This window comes from Aphelocoma coerulescens, chromosome 8 (assembly GCF_041296385.1).
Source record: "Aphelocoma coerulescens isolate FSJ_1873_10779 chromosome 8, UR_Acoe_1.0, whole genome shotgun sequence".
Taxonomy (NCBI): domain Eukaryota; kingdom Metazoa; phylum Chordata; class Aves; order Passeriformes; family Corvidae; genus Aphelocoma; species Aphelocoma coerulescens.
This window is the reverse complement of record NC_091022.1, coordinates 28509015-28531596: the sequence shown is the minus strand read 5'-3', so window position 1 is coordinate 28531596 and position 22582 is coordinate 28509015. Positions and strand designations below refer to the sequence as shown.

The window sequence follows — 22582 nt, the reverse complement described above, 5'->3', positions numbered from 1 at the left end:
ACTAAAGTTTGGATTATATTTGGATGGTTTGGTGACATTTAAGTGTTTCGGTTCAAGTGTGTATATTGCACTCCCCTGTGTAGACACCAGTGGAGATTTTAAGCAGTCAAAGTATAGATCATGGAGTGAGAACCAAATTAAATTTTTAATTACAGCCTTGAAAATCCAGACCCTTCAGATAAGAGTTGAGGCACAGTGTGAGTGGTTTGGAGGCCCTGACAATGCTGATTATGTGAGATTTATCGAGTATACTTTGCTCTTAGTAATTCTATTGGTGGCACTCCTCTGCCCAAGAGATCCTGAAGCATTTTCCAGCAGGAGCAGAAAGCTTCCATCTGTAGATATAAAAGGGGAAAATGAGGATGTTGGCCTCTAAAGAAGTCAGTTTGAACTGGGACTCAGCTGAGTGAATAGGAGGAAGGAAGGATAGAGACAAATTAATTGCAGCTCTCCTAATGTGAAACATTTCCAAATGGAGTCTGTCTTGTTGATTTGTTTTTAAGTTTGGTGGTGAATGTGATGCAGAGAGATTCCATCCCATCAGAAGTAGACTATGAGACAAGACAAGGAGTCTATTCCATCTGCCTGCAACTTGCAAGGTATGTAATTGCTCTTCATTAGAGAAAGTGCTGCTTTGTTGGCTTTTAGCGTGCAGCTTTTAGTATTTAAGATTAATTGGTACTTCGAGTTACGTTTCATTCACTCTGTGAGTGTTCAAATACAAGCCTGATGTTTTTGCTCTGTGAATGTAGGTTCTTGCTGGTTGGCCAGACAATGCCCACCCTGCTGGATGAGGATTTCATTAAGGATGGGGTGGAAGCTCTGTCCTCACGGCCCTTCCGCAATGTGAGCCGGCAGGCCAGCAGGCAGATGTCCATCTGTGGAACTCCTGAGAAGTCCTCCTACCGCCAGCTCTCTGTGTCTGACAGATCCTCCATCAGGGTAGAAGAAATCATCCCAGCTGCAAGAGTTGCCATACAAGTAAGGAAGTGTTTGATGATTTTGATGTAGCAGTGTCATCTCCAGTGGCAGCTGGATTTTTAATCAATCTGTCTTTTACACAGGTTTTTGCCCTGACTCCATTTAAAAGCCTCTGAAAATCTTGACCATCGGTCTCTTTTCCAGTCTTGATCTGAATTTTAACATTCTCATGAATTATTTTGGCACTGCCAAGGGAAGCAGTACCCCAAAAGTGCTTACAAGAAGTAGATGTATACAGAAATCTTACTTGTGATTTATCTTCAGTCATGCTTAAGTCTTAAGATCTTTTTCTTCCTAATTTTCTGTGAATTGAAAACATAAAGTTCCTGTTTGAACTTGCAGCTTTATAATCCATGATTCTTTGAATTAGAATTGGATGAGTTTGGTTTTTGGGGTTTTTTTCAAAAAAAATTTCATTAAAAATTAAATTTGTTTGATGGTACTGTGGAGAAAAAGGAAATTTTTGAGTTTCAGTACCTTAAGAAAATGTTAGTTGAAAACCCATTGAGTCCAGTTGAAAGAAACTTCATAGCTAATGTGACAAGTATGCTGTGTTAGGCTGTTGGGCAGTGCTTCCCAAATAGATTGAATGACTGAAATCAGCATGCCTGACTCCAGATAGGTGAAAAGGGTGTCTACCCTCATGGAGAATTTAAAAATTAATTACTTCTCCTAAGGTAGCAGTACTAATCTCTCATTGGGAACAAAAAGACTCTTGAAGCCTTGAACCTGTGTAGAGAAGAGAGAGGAAAACAAATGTAAATGTCAATTTGACGTGATCCAAAAGATACATTCCTCTTTTCTCTGAGATTAACAAAGATTGTTGAATACCACAGAAGTAACTGCTGGTTCTTGTTCCTCCAGACCATGGAGGTGAACGATTTCACCTCCACAGTGGCTTGTTTCATGCGCCTCTCGTGGGCCGCTGCTGCGGGACGCCTGGACCTCGTGGGAAGTAGTCAGCCCATCAAAGAGAGCAACACTCTCATCCCTGCTGGGATTAGAAACAGACTTAGCAGCTCAGGTGGGTTAACTGTGTCCCTAAACCAATCCAAAAGCGTTTGGTTTAATCTTAATTGAACACTTTAGGAGCTTGAAGCTGAATTCCTTGGATGTTCATCCTCTTGGGTCTCTTCCAGCTTGGGACATTATATGATTAAATTACAAAAAATCTGAGCAAATTTATGTACATTCATCGGGCATTCAGAGAAGTTTTCAAATTGCAGAGAACTGACCAAAAGCTGAAAACATCAGAAAAAGAATTAATGAATTACAGCAGTTGTTTGTTGTTTTTTTTTTAATGCAGGAAGTAACTGCAGTTCAGGAAGCGAAGGGGAGCCCACAGCACTGCACGCTGGGATCTGTGTGAGGCAGCAGTCTGTGTCCACCAAAGATGCTCTCATTGCTGGGGAAGCCTTGTCTCTCTTAGTAACCTGCCTTCAGCTACGTAGTCAGCAGCTAGGTATGGAAAAAAATTGGATTATTCACTATTTGGAGTATAAGCCAGGTGGGAGGAGGCTTATGGATACAGTCAAGTAAAAAAAAATAGTGAGAAACTTGTAGTTTTGTTAGCTGAGACAGCTCAAGCTAAAACCACAATATTTCATTTAAAATTACAGGGATTTTATTTTTCCAGGACTGAAATAAGGCATGCAGTGCTGTGCCTTAGTGAAATGTTTTGGGAAAGCTGACTTACTGCCAGAATATAAATATTTGCACTGCCTTTGAAGTATGTAATTCTGTAAGTGCTGCTGTTTGCATAGCTCATGTTTAGCACTTGAGTCTTTGTGTACAGGAAGTGTAAATGGTGGTGCAGGAAGGCAAGGAAAATGCTGTTATATTGTGGTGGCAGCCTCTGGTGAGGGAAGGAGATCAGGAAATAGCCTTTACTGCTTTTCTGTACTGATGTCCTCTAGGTGCTGTGGTATTTTACTGCAAGACTTATTTTAAAATACTATTTTTAATAAGATAGCCTGGTACTTTTCTGTTCCAGGATCTTTTTACAATTTGCCTTGTGTTGCTGATTTCATCATTGATATTCTGCTTGGATCACCAAGTGCTGAGGTGAGGGTCTTCCTCTGAAAACTTCCTAAATGCTCCTTCTGAAATGTGTGTGTTTTGATAATTTCATATGGTCTGAACATAAAATTTTTTATTGCAAGTATTCCCACAGTCTAATGTTTGAATAAGTAACCTCTGTAATTTTTAGTAATCCCAGTATCTGGTGATGGATTGATAGAAAATGCTGTAGTATTACATTTGCTAGGTTTACATGAGATGCACAGGATTGTGCTGTGACTAGTCTAAAGAAAATAGTCTCATTTTGGTGACACAAATTCTGTAAAACTAGTATTTCAGGGAAAGTTTCAAATAACTTTGATTTGGGTAAAATTTAATGGACTCTTCTGAACTTTTGAAAATTTATTCCAAGTGCTGGAACCCTCCAAAAATGATTCTTTCCAATTTAAGATTACCCTGGATATCTAGAGAAATCTGAGAGATTTTTATGCTCACTTCATTTCATCATGTGTCATCTATTTTGCATGAAGGCATTGCATCTTTCCTCTCGATCTGAATTTATAATTTATGTTTATCAGAGGTTTTCACTCAGGGATGGACAAGATTTGTTAAATTTCTAGAAACCCTGGCTAGTGGGTGCAGAGCTAATAGCCTGGTTTGCACCATTTCAGTGTCCATTTTCTCTGTGAGATTTCTAACATTACAGAAGTGTGGGGATTTTTTTCAACCTTTGAGTAACTGCTGGTGTTTGACAATGACTCTGTTTCAGATTCGTCGCGTTGCCTGCGACCAGTTGTACACCCTTAGCCAGACAGACACATCAGCTCACCCAGATGTACAAAAGCCAAACCAGTTCCTCCTGAGCGTTGTTCTTGGTGCCCAGCTGCCTCTTTGGTCACCAACCAGCATCATGAGAGGAATCAACCAGAGGTAACTCAGATGTTTGTTTATTGAGGAAGCAAATCTGACGCATTTTGAAAGAAGCGGCACTGTGGAAGCTCTGAGGAAAAAGGGATTAGCACTTGCCAAGTGTTGGAAGTAGACATTCTGCACTTCTAGAGAAGTAACTGAGAAGTTAAAGCATGTTGTTGTTTTGTTGCCAACTGATAACTAATTAGAATTGCTATGAGGCGAGGGAAGAAATCAGGATTCAATATGATTCCTAACATTCAGAAGGAGCTGTTGGGAAGGAATTTTTTTTAAAGCTGCAGCATGCAGAAGCACACCTAGATGGTTATGCTGCTTTGGGTTAGATGGACAGAGCACACAGACTTTAAAGACAACTGCTTAGAGAAGTTTATGATTTTAAGTATACCTTTCTTCGTTTTACACCTGTTTCAGACTTTTGTCCCAGTGTACAGAATATTTTGACCTGAGATGTCAGTTACTGGATGACCTGACATGTAAGTATGTGCGGACACCTGATTCAGTCATTCTGATGGCAGCTTCCAAGCTCGTCTTCCTTCTGTAGAAAAGATGTAGAATTGCCTTCACAGAGGAATTATTACACCTTGAACTGTGAGTGACCTGCCAGTGTGCTGACTGTCCTGTGCTAGTGCCTGGCATGGTCTGTTCTTGGCATTGGGTAGCTGCAAGGCAGCTCATTCCTTCTGGAAAGTGAACTGAGTTCCTTGGTGGAAGGGATTTACTTGGGGGGAAAAAGCCATTACCAAACTGTTTGAAATTCTTTGTATTTATATTCTACATTTCCAAAGCTGCTAATTTTTTCTGTGTTCCCTTTTATTTTTCTTGCAGCATCAGAAATGGAGCAGCTGAAGATAAGCCCAGCTGCCATGTTAGAAGATGAGATCACCTGGCTCGACAATTTTGAGCCCAACCGTACGGCGGAGTGCGAGACGAGTGAGGCTGATAACATCCTCTTAGCAGGACACTTGAGGCTCATCAAGACTCTCCTCTCACTTTGTGGGGCAGAGAAGGAAATGGTTGGTAAGTATTCCTCTTTAAATTGACTAGACCAGTGTGAATTCTGCGTTAACACATGACTGGACAGCACACGTGAAGACATCAGTAGAAGTGATCCAGAGCTATAAGGACTGATTTTGGTGGTCCCTTTAACATTTGATAAACTATTTGTTGATATGGTGCTATGCAGTGATTTTGTTGTTGTGGAACACCTTTTGGCATTGGCAGTGATAATACAAGTATTTAACAGTAGATGTGGATTGCTGTGTTTCAGGTTCATCTTTGATTAAGCCATTGTTGGATGATTTCCTGTTCCGAGCATCCAGGATTATTCTGAATAGCCATTCCCCAGCAGGCAGTGCTGCAATCAGTCAGCAAGACTTCCATCCAAAGTAAAAATGCTTCTTTTATGTTGAGTTTTGTCTTGGGTCTCATGAATGCAAATGTCAGTATTAAATTCTACAGACAGCAGGATTTAATACCAATGGTGGAGCATTTCTCCAGTTTTCTATACTTCCTACATAAGTGCCCAAACAGCATTTTAGAAGTTTTTGTGTGACCCAGTATCCTTGCATTTCTGTACTTCAAAGTCTGTGCTTTGTTAGATCAGTGATGAACTTCAGGCACAACTGAATGCTGATTTCATGAGTCCAAGGAATATTCTTTTAGCTCGTTACTGCTTGGGAAGTTGGCTAAATTGGAACACGAGCAGGAAGTTAACTTCCCAAGCTCCTTGTAAAAGAGAATCTCAAAAGTTCCACTACTTTCTTTTTCCCTTCTCCCTACCCATTTTGTAAAAAAACCTAACACCAAGCAAGTCTCCTTGCACCTGAGAAAGCTGATATAGCCCAGAATAGATCAACTGGAGAAAAAAGAATGGGCTTTCTCCTTCTTGTCACAGCTGTTGTGGCCATACAATATCTGAAAGGGTTGGTGTAAATTAGCTCCTGTGGAGTTCTGAGCTAATGCAGCTGGATTGTTTGTGTTGCACTGAGTAGTTGGTGTTAGATCAGGCATAACCTCACTACCTTTCCACAAACCCAAAAGAAAGATCCAGTGGAGCATTTGAAGCCCTGGAATGAGTGGAATTTCATATGCCTTAGTGTTCTGCTCCATTGCAGTTCATCCCAAGCATGCTCTTTTGTTTGCTTAGAGTAAATAAAGCCTTTTCTTTGGCCTTCAGAAGAAAGGGCTGCTGTGTTGAATGATCACTGAAAAGAGCTGGGAGTGTTTTGTACTGGCCTAGCTCAGGTCTAAGCTCATCTCTTGTAGCAAGGATGTTGTCTGGTCTGGCTCTTTCTGAGTTTCCCTCCCTGTAAATAAGTCATTTTGTCTCCATCAGTGTTACATGATGGAGAGTATCTGTGTGTTTGTCCTCAGAAGTGCAACCAATTCTGTGTCTTCATTTACCTCCTTTTCCTTGCTACTGAATGCTAGCAAGTGTATCCAGGTCAGTAAAGGAGGCTTGTTTAAAGGAGTGTTCCTCTTGCCACTCTTCTCATTGGATTCTTCCCCATTCTCCTACCCCCAAGAAAGAAAAAAAAAATATAGCACTCTGTAGTCCCTCTGGAGTGTTTTATCACTTAAAGTATTCTTTAGAACATTAACTGTTGCTTGTTCTGAGTAATACAGCTTTCTGGAAATAGAAATAATTGAGTCATCTAGCCAGTAGATCTCAGGTGTGGTTGTCTTTCCAGGTGCAGTACAGCAGACAGCAGATTAGCTGCTTATGAAGTGCTGGTAATGCTGGCTGATAGCTCACCCTCCAATCTCCAGCTAATTACAAAGGAGCTGCTTTCTATGCACCACCAGTGTGACCCTGCACTCACCAAGGAGTTTGATGTAAGCAAGAAGCCTTTTTTTATTTGTGTTAGCATGGTTTGGAGTCCTGTGCATGGTTTACTTTGTTGTTTCATTCATGAGATTTCCGTGGTCTTCAATTTAAAATGACACAAAGCAGATAAGGGTAAATGCAGATCAATTTGATCTTCTTAGAGGCAAATACTCCAGTGTGTCTTTGTCTGTAATTATCTGAGTAAGAAAGAAGTATTTCTTAAATATCACAAATTTTATTTGTTATTACATTTAGGCCATTTTCAACAGTGTTGTGCAATGTGTTAAATATTTAAATGACCACATACAGCACTCTTTCAGTTTCAGAATTTAACTTCCTGGTTCTCCATTAAATTGTTCTTACCAGCTCATATACAAGGGGGTGTGGTTTTAAACTGAAAGAGAGTAGGTTTAGGTTGTATATTAGGAGGAAATTCTTCCCTGTGAGTGTGGTGAGGCCCTGGCACAGGCTGCCCAGAGAAGCTGTGGCTGCCCCATCCTTGGAAGTGTCCAAGGCCAGGTTGGGCAGGGCTTGGAGCAGCCTGGGACAGTGGAAGCATCTCTGTCCATGGCAGGGAGTGGGACTGCATTAAGGTCCCTCCCAACCCAAACCATTCTGTGATTCTACAATATAAAGGTGGTTATGAAAGCTATAGAATATTGTTGGAGTCTCATGTTTTTTTATAAGTTATTGGGACAAAAAATGTATTTGTCATTCTAGTATCTTCCACCAGTGGACAGTCGCTCCATTTCTGGATTTGTGGGACTGAAGAATGGTGGTGCTACTTGTTACATGAATGCTGTTTTCCAGCAGCTGTATATGCAGCCTGGTCTCCCAGAGGTAATTAGTCCAGCATCCAATAAAGTCCTCTTTTTGGAATTACTTTCATTTGATCTACTTCATCTTAGCACCATTTGTAAATAGGTTGTAAAAATAAAAGTCAACTGTGTATGTATAAATATGCACAATAACTATATAAATTATAAGTTTTATTGCTGTGTGCCATGACAGCTTACAGTAATGATTTTTCCAAAAACCAATTTAATTTCTTTCCTTCCAGGCCTTGCTTTCCATTGATGATGATACAGACAATCCTGATGACAATGTGTTCTATCAAGTTCAATCTCTTTTTGGTCATTTGATGGAAAGCAAGCTACAGTATTATGTACCTGAGAACTTTTGGAAGGTATTACATCTTTTTGTTTAGAATCTGTAGCTTTTCTACTTTAAAAGTAATCATTTATTCAGCCTTTTCTCATTGCAGAATTTATAGAGATAAAGTAAGTTCTAATTCAAAAAATAAAAATATGTTAAAATAACAAATTTATATTAAAAATTACTTTTCTTAGTGATATAGCTATGAAATAACCACGTTTTAACATATATTTATACTTTATATAGATTTTCAAGATGTGGAATAAGGAACTTTATGTTAGAGAGCAACAGGATGCTTATGAGTTCTTCACTAGTCTTATAGATCAAATGGATGAGTACCTCAAGGTAAAAACCTCAGCAATTTCTTTCCTGGGTCATATGCATATCCTTCGTACCTTTTTTCTTTTTTTGCTTTGATCTTCAGAAAAGAAGGCAGAGAGCCATTTGGCTTCTTTTATAATCTGCACAGTATAAACACAGAAGTTTAAAATTCCTCCTGATTTCTTGGTCTTCCACCCTGCAATATATCCAACTGATGTCTAACTTTACATCTCCAACAGAAAATAGGAAGAGACCAAATATTTAAGAATACTTTTCAAGGAATCTTCTCTGATCAGAAGATCTGCAAGGACTGTCCTCACAGGTAATGTTACATTTAGGGCATCAGTTACCAAGTTATGTGCTCCCAGAACTATTAAAATGTAGGTCAAAGTAGCACTGGAAAGTAGACAAAAGCCCCTGTGAGCATCACAGCTGTGATAGCTGTGGGGCAAATGCAATATTCTTTCCTAAGCATATTCTTGTTCCTGCAAGCTGGCTAAGTTCTACTCTGCTCTTCTTCTGAATTTAGGTATGAACGTGAGGAAGCCTTCATGGCTCTCAACCTTGGTGTGACTTCATGCCAAAGCCTGGAAATATCACTGGATCAGTTTGTCAGAGGAGAGGTTCTGGAAGGGAGCAATGCGTACTACTGTGAAAAGTGCAAAGAAAAGGTATTGATTCTTAATTTTTGTGAAAGAAGGTTCATGTGCAGTTTGATGTTTTCTAAGCATGGTCATGGAAGCCATGCTCACTCTTGCTACATTAAAGACAAAAGGTTCAATGCCTGTAACTCATGTTGTAAACTAAAAATTTAGGGGGATGGCAGGATGAAAATATTTTGTGACATATTGAGGTGTATCCCAGCTGTCCTATGGACACTCTGCTTCCCATGGCTGGGTTTTTGTTGTGCATCTCTAGAGGGGTGCTGCAGATTGCCTGGGGTGTCAGATAGAGGTGATATTCTGGTTTCTTTTTAAGAGAACTACAGTGAAACGCACCTGCATTAAGGTCTTACCAAGCCTGCTGGTGATTCACCTGATGAGATTTGGCTTTGACTGGGAGAGCGGCCGTTCTATTAAATATGATGAACAAATAAGGGTAAGAAAACTGTCCCCAACTATTTCATGTAGTGCATTCTTGTTCTTCCTATTCATTTTTCCTTCTTTTCCCCACGTTTTGATACAAAGATTTTAAGTATGTGATGCACTTACAACATGGTAGTGCTACAGAAAATAAGTGATTTTCTCTTAGAGCTTTTCCTTGCTTGCAGCATTCTCAGGGTCCTTTCAGAAAGCAAGACAAAAAACCTCCTTTAAGAGAGTTTATTATTTAACTTCTGTGTAATAAGCATAAGAAGTTGAAGTTCCATGTTTTCCTTTGGTGTTCCCAGTGTGGGAAGTATTAATACCATTCTCATAAAATTACAGGAAGCGTGCACACACTGCAACGTCTTGATTAATCCAAAATCTCTTTTCAAACAGTTTCCCTGGATGCTGAACATGGAACCTTACACTGTGTCAGGGATGGCTCGTCAGGACTCGTCCTCAGAAGTGGGGGAAAATGGCAGGAACACAGACCAGGGAGGAGGAGGCTCCCCAAGAAAGAAAGTTGCTCCTACGGAAAACTACGAGCTCGTTGGTGTGATTGTCCACAGCGGCCAGGCACACGCAGGGCACTACTACTCCTTCATCAAGGACAGGAGGTAATGGGCAAGAAGGTTCATGTGGGAGGTTTGAGAGCTGTCTAAAGACTTCTTGTCCTGGAAAGGTACATGGAGCCATCCAGAGCTCTACTGGAACCGCTCTTCCCTTTCTCAACACGTATCATGAGGCAATGATAGAATAATATGGGACATCATAGTACAAAATTCTAATTAATTCTTATGTGCCTTGTGTTGCAGTTTGAGGGCTTCCTGTGGCACTGAGTTGCAGGCTGAACAGTTCTCATAGTTTTAATCAAAGCTATTTTTTTTAAATGCAACTTTGACATCAATTGAACTAAGCTTTCCTCTTACTGTCAAAACAAATGTGAGTTCAGGCTTGTCGCCTCTAGGATATTCAGGGTGGTTTGTTTTTTTACTGAGACAATCAAGTAACTTTGTTTCTCTTGTGTTTATGTTCTGTTTTGATCACAGAGGATGTGGAAAAGGAAAGTGGTATAAATTTAATGACACTGTTGTTGAAGAATTTGATTTGACTGACGAAACCTTGGAATATGAATGTTTTGGTGGAGAGTATAGACCTAAAGTCTACGATCAATGTAAGCAGAAGTACAGACTGATTTACAATAGTTTCATATTTCATCCTGATTTCAGCAGCAGTAGAGCTTAGTCCACTATAGGTACTTTGAGTTACTTGTGCTGATAATCCTTCTGAAGCACTTTTTCCCTAAAGCCTTCCCTTTACTGAAGCACATAACAGTTTGTGTATGGCCTAATTGAACCATATTCACTGTCGCCCAGCACTTTGTAGACTTAAGAGCAGAGATTGTAAGGCAAAATAGCACCTTGTTAAAACAGTGTAAAACAAACCCCAACCAAACACAAAACAGCCCTTATTTTAGGCTAGTGAGAATGACTGCATAGAACACGGTGTGGCATCATATTGTTGAACTTTTCACCACTTTAAGGAATTTATTCCAAATTCATTTCCTATATTCACCTGTTTCATCATTCAGACAGTTTTAGGCACTGACACAGACTGAGGTTTTGATCTGACAGACTTATACTGCTGCAGTTCACATGACTTTTACCCCCAGTTTTGCTTCCATATAGGAATGGGAAAGGTACGAAACCTTCAAGGGCCTTCATGGACTGTGTTTTTTCCCCCCACAGCAAACCCCTACCCCGACGTGCGCCGGCGCTACTGGAATGCCTACATGCTGTTCTACCAGAGAGTGTCTGACCAGAACTCTCCTGTCTTACCAAAGAAAAGCAGAGTGAGTGTCGTGCGTCAGGAAGCTGAGGACCTCTCCTTGTAAGTTCTTCTTGTATCCATAAAGGTTTCTCTCATGTTGATCACTAGACCTCTCCCCACAACTAAGAATTGCATAGTTCCTGTCCAGCAAAGCAATATATTGACCCTTCTGTTGTTTTGGGTTGGTTTTTAGGCTGCTTGTCTACTACTACTCTGACAGCAAGTTCAAGCTGACTGACAGCCTCAAGAAATATTCAGGCTGTCATCAAATTTGCCTTAAGATCAGTCTGGCTGCACTGGTATTTCATACCTAAACTGTAGATTTGTTGTAGGATTTCATTATTCACCTTCAGCTTGTTTATATTTCAGATCTGCTCCTTCTTCACCAGAAATTTCACCCCAGTCATCACCTCGACCCCACAGGCCCAACAGCGACCGTCTCTCCATCTTGACTAAGCTGGTTCGAAAAGGAGAAAAAAAGGGACTTTTTGTAGAGAAAATGCCTGTGCGGATATATCAGGTAGAGCACCCTGAAAGTGGCAACTAAATTCTGCTCATGTAAAATTTGAGCACGTAGTGAGAGAAACACAGGAACTTTTAAAGGTTACCTTGAAGTAATTCCCTTGTAGCAAAACTAGAAAGCAATTCTGGATTCTGACACGAAGTTACTAACAAGCTATTTAGTGAGGCATTATTGTAAGTTTTGCTCAACCTTCTCGCAAAATTGGCCCATCAGTTCTTTGCTTTGAAGAAATTGCAGGCAGATGAATCAAGCATGAGGTCTGGCAGCAGTCAGCATGCAGGCAGGGAGACACAACAGCAGAGAAGGTGCTTCATTTGGAGTACGCTTGAGGAGTAATGGAGATGATGGCAAATTACAGTCATCCCCAAGTTCTTGAGTTCTACAAGAATGTAGGAAGAGGAGGAGCAGTGAAGAGAGCCTGCACCACACACACACAGGGAGAATAAACTCTGCAGGCTGTGTCTGGCCCTCCACATGGGCTGGTTCAGGGCAAACAGTCATTTTGGGCATTCTTCTATCTGGGACTGTATAATTACAATGAACAGAACTTGGCTCAAATTTATTGAGAGTCTTTCAGCAAAATCTCATTTGATAAAAGAGGTGTTTGGCATTTGAATACCTTATTGTGGCTGCAGCTTGTAATTACACCAGGGCTCCTTGCGCTCTGCATCTTAATTTGTTAGACAAATTTGTTTCTAGTTTTAGGCATGTTCTCTTGGCTTTTTTATTAAAAACAAGCAAAAATTAGAACTTATCTGCAATTTCTTCCTTTTCTCCCTTAATGGCCAAATGATTAAGTCACTCATCTGTTGTTTTGTTATATCTTTGAAAGAAAATCACTAGTTTTATACCAAATCTTCTAAGTCTCTTGTATTTATTTTCTCCTCTGCTGAAGTAGTGATTCAGAAGGAAACAGAATAAGTTTGACACTGATTTTTAAACACCACACGTTTACATAAAAGATGAAGTTTTAGAGAAGTGTATTTTGACAACATTTTTTATTTTTTTGCCTTCTTTGACTTTTATAGATGGTGAGAGATGAAAACTTGAAATTTATGAAAAACAGAGATGTATACAGTAGCGACTACTTCAGTTTTGTTCTGTCATTAGCATCCCTGAATGCTGTAAGTACATGGATTTTAATCTTAGAGTGTTCAAAGTATGTTGGGTAAAATGCCACAGAAGCTATTTGGGTCACAACCAGGAAAACTGCAAGAGAAGGGTTGACATGATTTTGCTTTTCCAAACAAGCAATTCCTTGTCTCCAGTAATTTTTGATGCTGATGATAACATCTGTCTCAAAGCAAACTGCAGCCTCCTCTTCTAGTACTACTGGGAGAAACATCATTTTTCCCCAGTAAAATTTATTTAATAAACCACCTTTTGTAATGATGCAAACTGAGCTCTAGAGGGACAGAAGTCCCTCTCCATGTGGAAGGTCCAAAAGTTGATATTAATTACCTCAAAGTTGATAGCGTTTAATTGGAGATAGTTTCTTAATTAAGTTTTTCTAAATGGAGTCATAAACAAACAGCATTTATTAAATTTTTGAAATCCACATATCTAGTTGGCCTTAGAGCAAGTTTGCTCCTGTTTTAGCATATTTATTAAATAGCACAGTCAGCACTGGAGACTGACTTAGCACAGAAAAATCCTGGGGTTTGTTTTTTCCAAGTGAAGCGAACATGTTGATGTGTTTAAGAGACAGCATGTGTGCTGCAGACACACTTCTGCTCTGATATTGATATTTCAATATTTATTGATATAAACTTGATATTTCTTTCAGACTAAGGTAAAGCATCCCTATTATCCCTGCATGGCAAAGGTGAGCTTACAGCTGGCAGTCCAGTTCCTCTTCCAAACCTATCTCCGAACCAAGAAGAAACTCAGGTAAGGCAAATGAGAAACATGGTTTAGTTTTTGGAGGTGTTTTTTCTCCTGGATTGCTGACAGTTGTCCTTGTTTTGATGAAGGGCTGATACAGAAGAATGGATTGCCACTATAGATGCACTGCTCTCCAAAAGCATTGATGCTTGTCAGTGGTTGGTTGAGTATTTCGTTGGGCCAGAGGGCCGGGAGCTTGTAAAGTAAGTCCTGGAAATTGTGTCTGAAGTGTTTTGTGTCTCATGTGTGGATAGAGCTTCCTAATGACATGATCTGGCCTATACTGATGTATTCCCAAAGAGATGACTGTGCATATTGTTTAAACAGATACTTCAGACAAAACTCTTCCTAGTATTTGCTCTGTGCAGCTTTCTGAGTAATTCTGAAAATGAAATGAGGTAGTGCAGTGTACATGGAGGAGGGTGCAGGTGTTGAGTTCAGTGGAGTGACTCAAAATGTGTTATAAGTTTGTCGAGTCAGTCCTGCAAGTGCTGGGGAAGGAGAACATGGCAAAAGTGCTTGGGGTAAGTTAAATACTTACCTGACACAGGTCACAGTTAAACTGGAAAGATTTTTTTTTCTTGCCAAGCTAAGGATTGGCTAATTAGTGTTTTGAAAACAAATTATTGGAAATCTGACATGCTGAAAAAGTGTGTCAGTGTAAAGAAAATGTTATCTTCTAATTTGCATTGAAAAGCAGGATTCTATGAGAGTTTTTAGAGCTTTTATTTTATTTGAATGAATAAATATGTAAATAGGGGTGTTATAGGCCTTACTGGTGTCAAGCAGGAATGCATGAATGTAAGTTAAAGCTTACCCACAAAAGTACCATACAAAATGTATCTGGACTATTAAAATAATAAATACTAAACACCACATTTAGTCATAGCAGCTGTGCTTACATGTTGATTCCAGTTCTCTTTGCAGCTTCACCTTTTATCTTCCAGGACTTTCCTCCTGGAATGCAGCGTGAGGGAGGTGCGAGTTGCTGTGGCCACTATCCTTGAAAAAACCCTCGACAGTGCCTTGCTTTATCAGGAGAAGGTCAGTGAGTGTCACCTCCTCTCCAAACATCCTCTTGCTTGGCTCTCCCTGGTGGCTCTTGCTGTGCTTGTAGAGCTGTGTGAGCTGGTCCTGGTTGTAGCTCTTCATTTCTGGAACGGGTTAATGCTCATCTCTTCCTGCCGAGGAGGTATTTGAAACACTTTGGGTTTTTAAGCAATTGACAGCTCTTTACATTCAAAATCTTTTTTTTTTTTGCCCCACAGTTAAAAACTTTACACCAGTTACTGGAGGTGCTACTTGCTCTACTGGATAAAGATGTACCTGAAAACTGTAAAAACTGTGCTCAGTACTTTTTGCTGTTCAATAACTTTGTACAGAAGGTAAGAAACCATTATTCCCTTATGGCTATTTAAATTTTAAAGGACAATAATAAAGCAGCTAGTGATCCTTTTTAATAGGAGGGTTAGCAACACAGTGAAACTCTTTCAGAACTTTTATTAAGAGTAATCAAGGCTATTCTGTTTTGTTTTTTAAGTAAATGGCTTTGAATCGTGGATTAGGATAAAATCACACAAAAATATGCCAGCAAACTATACCAATAGAAACTGTCATTTCCAGAATCTGAATATTGGTTTTGTGTTTTGAGAGGGTGTATAGGCATGTGTGTGTATATATATATATATATATAGAAATATATATATATATTTTTATATTTATATATATAAAATATATATATGTATATGTATATATGAATATATTAAGTATATTTATATAAATATTTCTATATTTATATAAATATATTTATATACATATATATTTAAAAAATATATATCCAGCACTCAGGATTCTTGTCCCATAGGGAGCAGGATAACTGACTGAACTATTTCTATTTCTCTATTCTTTTTGCCCTTTTTTTTGTTTCTTGTAAGACATTTAGTGTGCATTTGCTGACTCTGGTCTGATGTATGTAACGTGCTGCCTAGAATGAGCTCTTTAGCAGTTTACCTTATTGATCTGTGTAGTGATTTTATGGGTTTTGGTGTGGAAAATGCAGCTTTTAGCCTGTGCATTTTACTGTTGAGCACTAATTCTTCACCTGCACAGGAAAGTAACTTGTTGGTTTTGTCTCCACAGCAGGGAATAAGGGCTAGCAGTCTTCTCCTCAGACACTCTGCCCTGAGGCACATGGTCAACTTTCTCCTTGGCCCCAACCGGCAGAGCAATCAGGTACAGTTGTGTTGTGCTGTACTTTTGTCCATCCCCACGTTTTTTATGATGTTTAAATTATGAATAAATACTTTTCATGTGGTAGAATAGACAGATCCTTTGATTTTTCTATAAACCTCATGCAAGTATGAGCCGACCTATGTATAATTAGCATGGAAAGAACTGTTTTGGCAGAAGTGAGCATGATATTTTTGATAACAACAAAATTTTTACCCACTCCAAAGTATTAACCATGGTGGTGGACTGGAAGAACACTATTTTGGCTTAACAAAATTGATTAAATAAACCAAAGTTAATTAAATCTCTCTTTGGCTCAAGCAGAACCGCAGGTGGAGTTCAGCACAGGCACGTGAGTTTGGATATCTTCACAACACTGTAGCACTACTTGTCTTGCACTCTGACGTCTCCTCACAAAGAAATGTTGGTAAGAATTGTGGTTTTGTGTTTTGGCGACTTGGCATTTCAGTTACATTGCCTGGGAGTAACTTAATATCAGTGAGGAAAATACAGTAACTTTGAATTTAAGGCAGTAATGGTTAATACACGCTTGGTTGCTTCTGATTTTGCTGTAAATGTATTGAGAGCCCGTGGCAAACAGTATTTGGGGGTGGCTTAAAATCTTGATACTAATATATTATTGTGTCTTCTGCCCTTCCCTATGTGCCCAAAAGATCTTTCCTCATATGAGTTAATCAAGCTGTGTCATTGGATGAACAGGCTCACTGCCTCACAAGCTGTATTTTGCTTGTGCTGCCTTTTGCTAGTCTAAAGGGGACTACTTAGACTAAGCTACTGAATAATAAACAATGAAACACTCTCCTAGATAGCTCTTACAAGAGGCAGAAATATCCAAATAAAGATAATAAAGAATAAGTTAAAATCTTCAGTTTCCCGAAGGAGGAATTTGAAGTTGGCTTTTAGAAGAATAACTTAATTTCTGTCTAGGATTGAAAGCAGTCAAAAATCAGAAGGTAACAGGAGAATTATAAACATTCTGGATATGATGAATGTGCAAAAGTGATTAGGAGTAAAACTAAAACTCAAAGTACTGATAGTCTGTGGACATTTTGCTTTACCTTCCTGCAGTTCTTCTGTCTGCTGTCACTAAAGTAAGTGACACTTCAGTGTGCCAGAGATTTGTTACTTGGAGTGGTAGCACACCAGCTATAAACTAGTTGAGATGAGTGTCATGAGGGATTTCGTGGTGCCAAATGAGCAGCAGTGTCTTCAAGGTGTGTTAGAACAAACTAATCTATGAGTGGATTGTTTTTGTATTTGCTATTATAGCTCCTGGTCTCTTTAAGCAGCGTCCACCTCTCAGCATCACCGCTTCAGGGCCGCTTCTGGCACTCCATGAAGAAGTGGAAGCCTTGTTATTCCTGTCTGAGGGAAAACCCTACTTAATGGAGGTACCTGTTCTAAATTCTGCCCTGCTTGAACCCAAAAGCTGGTCTGATGTATTCCTTTGACATATCCTTCCATGAAAAATACTGAATATTCAGAAGCAGGCAGCCAGGGGCGTATGTGGTTATTTTGAGCCTAAACAGGAAGGCACCTTTAGTTTCTTGATCTCTTCATATTCTAGTATATCCCTAAGCTTTGGGTCTGGTTTTATGCACAGTTTGCAAAGGCCTGTGCAGCTTTTTGCCATGTCAAGTGCAGGTGCTAACTTGAGTTGCTCTGATTTAATGGATCATGCTTGACCACCCCATTGCAGGTGGGCATCAGGAGCTGAAGGAGTGCTGTGAGGGCAGGGGTTCAGCCTCCTGGGCCATGCAGGCACTGGGAAAAAGAGCTGCATCCTTCCTGGGAAGGACAAACAGTGTGTTACAGGCTTATTTTGTCGAAGGGAGCTGTATGAAGGGTGTGCTGTGCCCGCAGGTGATGCACGCGCTGCGCGAGCTCACGGGGTCACTGTCGGTGCTCATCGAGATGGTGGTGTACTGCTGCTTCTGCAACGAGCACTTCTCCTTCACTGTGCTGCACTTCATCAAGGTACACACAAAACCAGGACAAGCTTTTCCCATAAGTGCTTCCTTCAGGCTTTGCTCGTCCTGTGTCTTGTGCATTATAACAGCGCTGCAGAACAATCACTACAGTTTGTTGGATCTGGGGAGGTGTTGGGGTTTAGGTTTTCTTGGGCCTTTACTGTATAAATTAACAGATTTTCAAAAATCTTGTAAAGCTGTCTTGAAATTCTGTGCTTCATCAGTATATTCTGCTAAGTAACTTTGTTTCTTACTCACAGACTCAACTGGAAACTGCTCCGCCTCATGAACTGAAAAACATATTCCAGTTACTCCATGAGATCCTGGTAAGTGAAGGGTAAAGACTTGGACAGGATGGATTTTGTATTGATGTATAACAAAAAAAGTCGGGACTGCATTGGTAATTTCAACATCCACACGTATTTTAATCCTTCAGTTTGAAGTTTTATTACTCCCTAAATTTCTGTCTTGATAATCCAGTGACACATGAAACTTCACGGTCTTATTTTGCATGTGAGAGGGGTTAAAACCATTCCATAGAATAGCTACAGCATCACACACAACTTACCTAAGTTGATATTTTTCTTTCCTAACAGGTTATTGAAGACCCATTACAAGTAGAGCGCATCAAATTTGCTTTTGAAACTGAAAATGGATTAATAGGCAAGTAAGCCAAGGGTGAACACTCCTGTCTCCTACTGACCTTGATGGTGGTGGTGATTCATGCCATCTCCTGGTTCCTAATCCTCCTAAACTGTTCTACTTCTCAGGGAAAAGAACTCAACACATTTGATTTAGCAACTGCCACTCCAGGAAATGCTCTAAGAAATCCAAAATAAGCACTGGAATATTATAGTGACAGCAAACTGGAAAGGAATTGAAGTGGGAAAGAGAGCTAACTTACTTAAATTAGGGACAGACCGGGCTGTGTGTGAAACAGGAGGGAAGAAAAGTACCTTTGATTACCATAACAGAGGAACTGTATGAATCCTGCAACCTTAAAATTAATTTTTCTTTCCTACATATCTCAAGAAATTGTCAATCTTTTTGTTTTGTCAGCACCCTAATTACCATAGAAAGAAACTGGTTCAGCACAGCAGGATGCTTGCCCTGCTGACTGCAGTAGAGCCTCACAGCAGGAGAGGTGGCTCCCACCTGTTGCTGCTCATACAAAGTGCTGTCTCTCCATTTGATACAAAACTTTCCTGAAGTTACTGAAGCATTCAAAAGCAACAGAAAAATCCCAGAAGTAATGAGGGCTTATTTCATGTGCATCAGGAGAAGTGGCTTTTGTGTGTAAATGAAATGTGGTGTAACACAGAGAGCACCTCTGATGGGTTAGTGCAGCTTGAGCAGCTCTTTCATGGCTGTTTGGGTGAGGAGCTGCTTCAGATTGGGACTTTCACCTTCAGTTATCTTGGATTCTGTTTTAGTGAGAAGGAATATTTAGCTTTGTTCTTTATTTCTCTCGTCAGTGCTCCCCTGTTTAGTAGTTTCCAGGTATGGCTGATTGGAACAGAAGGAAATATGCAGCAGTGTAAGAGAATAGCTAAGTGATTATTTTAATTTCTGGGTAAATTGGTCCCACTTGGACCAATTGTGTGCTGTAATTTGGGCAATACATGACCTTTTCTCCTCTGGAGAGGAGAAGTGCAAGTGTTCAATTGGATTTTTATGTTGAAGGCTTCAAGAACTGCCCTGAGATTTGGGAGTGAAAGTTGTAGTTTTACCTTGAAGTTTCCTCACAACAGCATTGAACAGCATCCCTCATGTTGACTAGTTTAATCCAGGAAAGGGAAACCAGCAAATGATAGGTTTTGGTGGTCCTTAATAGGATGTTTGTGCATAATTTGCAGTACAGCAGTGCTGTAATTTTAATCATCTGCTCTGCTTCAGCTGTATTAAAACTGGCAATTTGCAGTTCCCCAGCAATTTTTGCCAGCTTTGGAGGTTTCAGTACAGTGTTCTTTGCTGACTGCTATGGACAGAGCAACTGTTGAGTAGCAAATCTGATTGTGGCAGCTCTATGGAAATCTTTGTGCTTCTCCTCAGTCAAGGAATTTTGTTTAAAGAGGTGGGAATTTGTGGTATAGAAAATTTCCTGGTAGGAATGGCCTGGGGTTTTGCCCAAGTCTCCCATGAAACAGTTTCATGGCTGTTGAATTCTGCTATGCTTGTTTTCGTGAAGAAGCTTTAAACATTCCTCTGGCTTTGCAAACTTTGATCCAGGTGCAAGCTGGTGATCTGGTTCATTTTTGGGGGTTTCAGACAATTTTTTTTTTTTTTCCTTCAGACAAATGTAACCATAGTGATTATCTAACATAGAGTGGATTATAGGGGAAGAATAACTGCATTAGGGCTGTTTAAAATTCAGGTACTGCATTTGAAAGATCAAAGTGAAAATGCAGCAGTTCTATTTTTAATCCAATAGAGTTGTGGAAGTACTCAAGACTGCCAGCACTACAGCAGTGTGTTTAACACAAATTATGCTTACATCTGTAGAAACAAATTCTATTCCCTAACTTAAATTTTTAGCTTCATCTTTATGTTTTCAGACTGGCTGGTACACAGAAATCTGGATTGTGGTTTCTAATCCATGTGTTTCTCCCTGCAGCCTTGATGCACCACAGCAACCACGTGGACAGCAGTCGTTGCTACCAGTGTGTCAAGTTCCTTGTTACTCTGGCTCAGAAGTGAGTAATGAAGGTGTCAGAGTTTAGCCTCATCCCTGCCTCAGGCCCCTCTGTGACTATTACAAAACGTACTACTCCCATTTTTGATCAGTTTTATCCTTTGTTACTGGTGCTCAAAGGTCTTGGTAGTACATGTGCCAGTATGAAGTGAAATCTTTGCTGGTTGGTACCTGAAGGGATTTCTCAGGTAACAAATTAGAATTGATGTTTATAAGGGAAAAGGTCGTTCTGCAGAGCAGGAGTCTGACATTAACACCAGATAAACATTGGGAAACTGTCCCAGATTTTTCAAATATTATCATTCCTAAATTCTCTTTGTTTAGAACTTGGCATATGTCCCGATAAAGCATAATTCTGAAATATGTGAACCTGTGGGGTAGACTGCTTTGAGTAAATTTTACTAGACCTTATTGCTCTTGCTAATTCAATTAACAACAGGACTGTAGAGTTTGTCTGTTTGCAGTGATAACAGTGCACACAGAGGGCAGCAGTGCAAAGAGAGAGGAGTCTTTGTATTTTTTTTGTGTTGGCCAGAGCGCCTTGTTCCTGACTAATGCACATAATTGCAATTCCCAAGGTGCCCTACTGCAAAAGATTACTTCAAGGAGAATTCCCACCACTGGAGTTGGGCTGTGCAGTGGCTACAGAAAAAGGTAATTTGGCTGTAACAGGGAAATTGTCACTCATTTACAACAATAATCAGGGATGGATAATCTCCATCCTCTGCATGGCTTTCTCAGGTGGCTCTAAAGACAAAATACAAGCTACTTCATTTTTTCCAAGGACAACTTGGATGCAGCTAAATCTGATGCAATGCCAGAACTTCAGTAGCCCCCCCACGTGTTCCAGGCATAAATGCGTTTACAGTGAATAAAACCAAGTGTGAATGGTTGCAGTGATTATTCTTTGTTATGTGGGAAGCTTTCAGTGCCACTGTATTTGTCTTAGAAGGCTTCAGTTTTTTTAAAAAAGCAGTTTTCCATTGCCTGTGTGTTGATGCAGGAGAATGTTTAAATGATTGGATTCCTTACAGAATCATCACGGCTTTGCACAAAGCACAGCTGTTGACTGATACAGCTTTTCCTCCCACACGTGTAGTGTTTGTTCTTCTCTCTAAGCTGAACATAGTTTGGCCAACATATCTTTCATAAATATCCAAGGACACTTGGAAAACTTGGAGCTCAGCAGAAGTTGGTTGCTGGTTTTCAGCTGAGGGAAAACAACCTTTGTGGCTGCATTTAAAGTGTCTGTGCCCCACATCTCCAGCTCATTGCCAGAGGATTCAGGAAGCTTGTTCCAGTCTTAGTTCACCCACCATCACAAGTGGTTGAGGCTTTACATAAGTAAAAATCAAGTGGCAATTTTATGGCTTTCTTGGCTTTTTATGCAGATGTCTGAACATTACTGGGCTCCCCAGAGTAACGTGTCCAATGAAACATCCACTGCAAAAACCTTCCAGCGCACTATTTCAGCACAGGTATGTGGCAGTCCTGGCAGAGATGTTAAACTTGCTTACTTCCTTTCCTGGAAGCATCTTTGGGTTTGGCAACTTTAGTCACCATCCCTGGAAGTGTTCAAAAAGTATGTGGATATAGCACTTGAGGCCATGGTTTAGTGGTGAACATGGTGGTGGTGCTGGGTTGGTAGTTGGACTTGATTCTAAAAGGTCTTCTCCAACCTTAATGATTCTGTGATATTCCAGTGCACTTAAGACAGCTTTTCCTTTAGAAGCTCAGGCCCTGTGCTTGTTCCTGAAACAAACTAACCCTTGAGTGATATCAGTCAATATTCACAATTATGGGTGGTGACTTGGCTGTCTCACTACAGCAACTATTATTGTCTTAAAATAAGAATAATAAAGTAATAAAAATTTTAAAAAATAATAATTGTGAAATGAAGGGATCACCATGGCCACTGACCTTCTCTTGGGGTGTTTCCAACTCAGGACACCCTGGCCTATGCCACAGCCCTGCTGAATGAGAAGGATCAGTCTGGAAGCAGCAATGGGTCAGAAAGCAGCCCTGCCAACGAGAATGGAGAGAGGCACCTGCAGCAGGTAAAACAAGGGCAGATTTACCCTCTGTTGTGTGGCTCTGTGGGGCAGCTGGTCCCTG

General features: G+C 40.1%; 1 protein-coding gene across 3 annotated transcripts in view; it reads left to right on the top strand.

The window, feature by feature from the left end:
* The window catches only part of USP24 (ubiquitin specific peptidase 24), a 61951-nt gene that overhangs the window by 36776 nt on the left and 2593 nt on the right, over positions 1–22582 (top strand). For 2 of the 3 annotated variants that reach the window (XM_069023487.1, XM_069023486.1), the window contains 35 exons: positions 504–599; positions 753–981; positions 1846–2005; positions 2288–2443; positions 2975–3045; positions 3770–3930; positions 4342–4403; positions 4756–4947; positions 5198–5315; positions 6621–6765; positions 7478–7597; positions 7818–7943; positions 8159–8257; positions 8473–8555; positions 8763–8904; positions 9212–9331; positions 9715–9935; positions 10368–10492; positions 11067–11208; positions 11518–11668; positions 12700–12795; positions 13458–13561; positions 13645–13758; positions 14503–14599; positions 14824–14940; positions 15695–15787; positions 16109–16211; positions 17075–17196; positions 17669–17782; positions 18036–18101; positions 18372–18438; positions 20390–20468; positions 21046–21121; positions 21859–21945; positions 22414–22524. In XM_069023487.1, coding sequence (XP_068879588.1) covers positions 504–599; positions 753–981; positions 1846–2005; positions 2288–2443; positions 2975–3045; positions 3770–3930; positions 4342–4403; positions 4756–4947; positions 5198–5315; positions 6621–6765; positions 7478–7597; positions 7818–7943; positions 8159–8257; positions 8473–8555; positions 8763–8904; positions 9212–9331; positions 9715–9935; positions 10368–10492; positions 11067–11208; positions 11518–11668; positions 12700–12795; positions 13458–13561; positions 13645–13758; positions 14503–14599; positions 14824–14940; positions 15695–15787; positions 16109–16211; positions 17075–17196; positions 17669–17782; positions 18036–18101; positions 18372–18438; positions 20390–20468; positions 21046–21121; positions 21859–21945; positions 22414–22524 — 4165 coding nt within the window. Of the gene's footprint in view, positions 1–503; positions 600–752; positions 982–1845; positions 2006–2287; positions 2444–2974; positions 3046–3769; positions 3931–4341; positions 4404–4755; positions 4948–5197; positions 5316–6620; positions 6766–7477; positions 7598–7817; positions 7944–8158; positions 8258–8472; positions 8556–8762; positions 8905–9211; positions 9332–9714; positions 9936–10367; positions 10493–11066; positions 11209–11517; positions 11669–12699; positions 12796–13457; positions 13562–13644; positions 13759–14502; positions 14600–14823; positions 14941–15694; positions 15788–16108; positions 16212–17074; positions 17197–17668; positions 17783–18035; positions 18102–18371; positions 18439–20389; positions 20469–21045; positions 21122–21858; positions 21946–22413; positions 22525–22582 lie in introns of those variants that run through there. The other variant, XR_011152549.1, reaches the window with a different exon arrangement.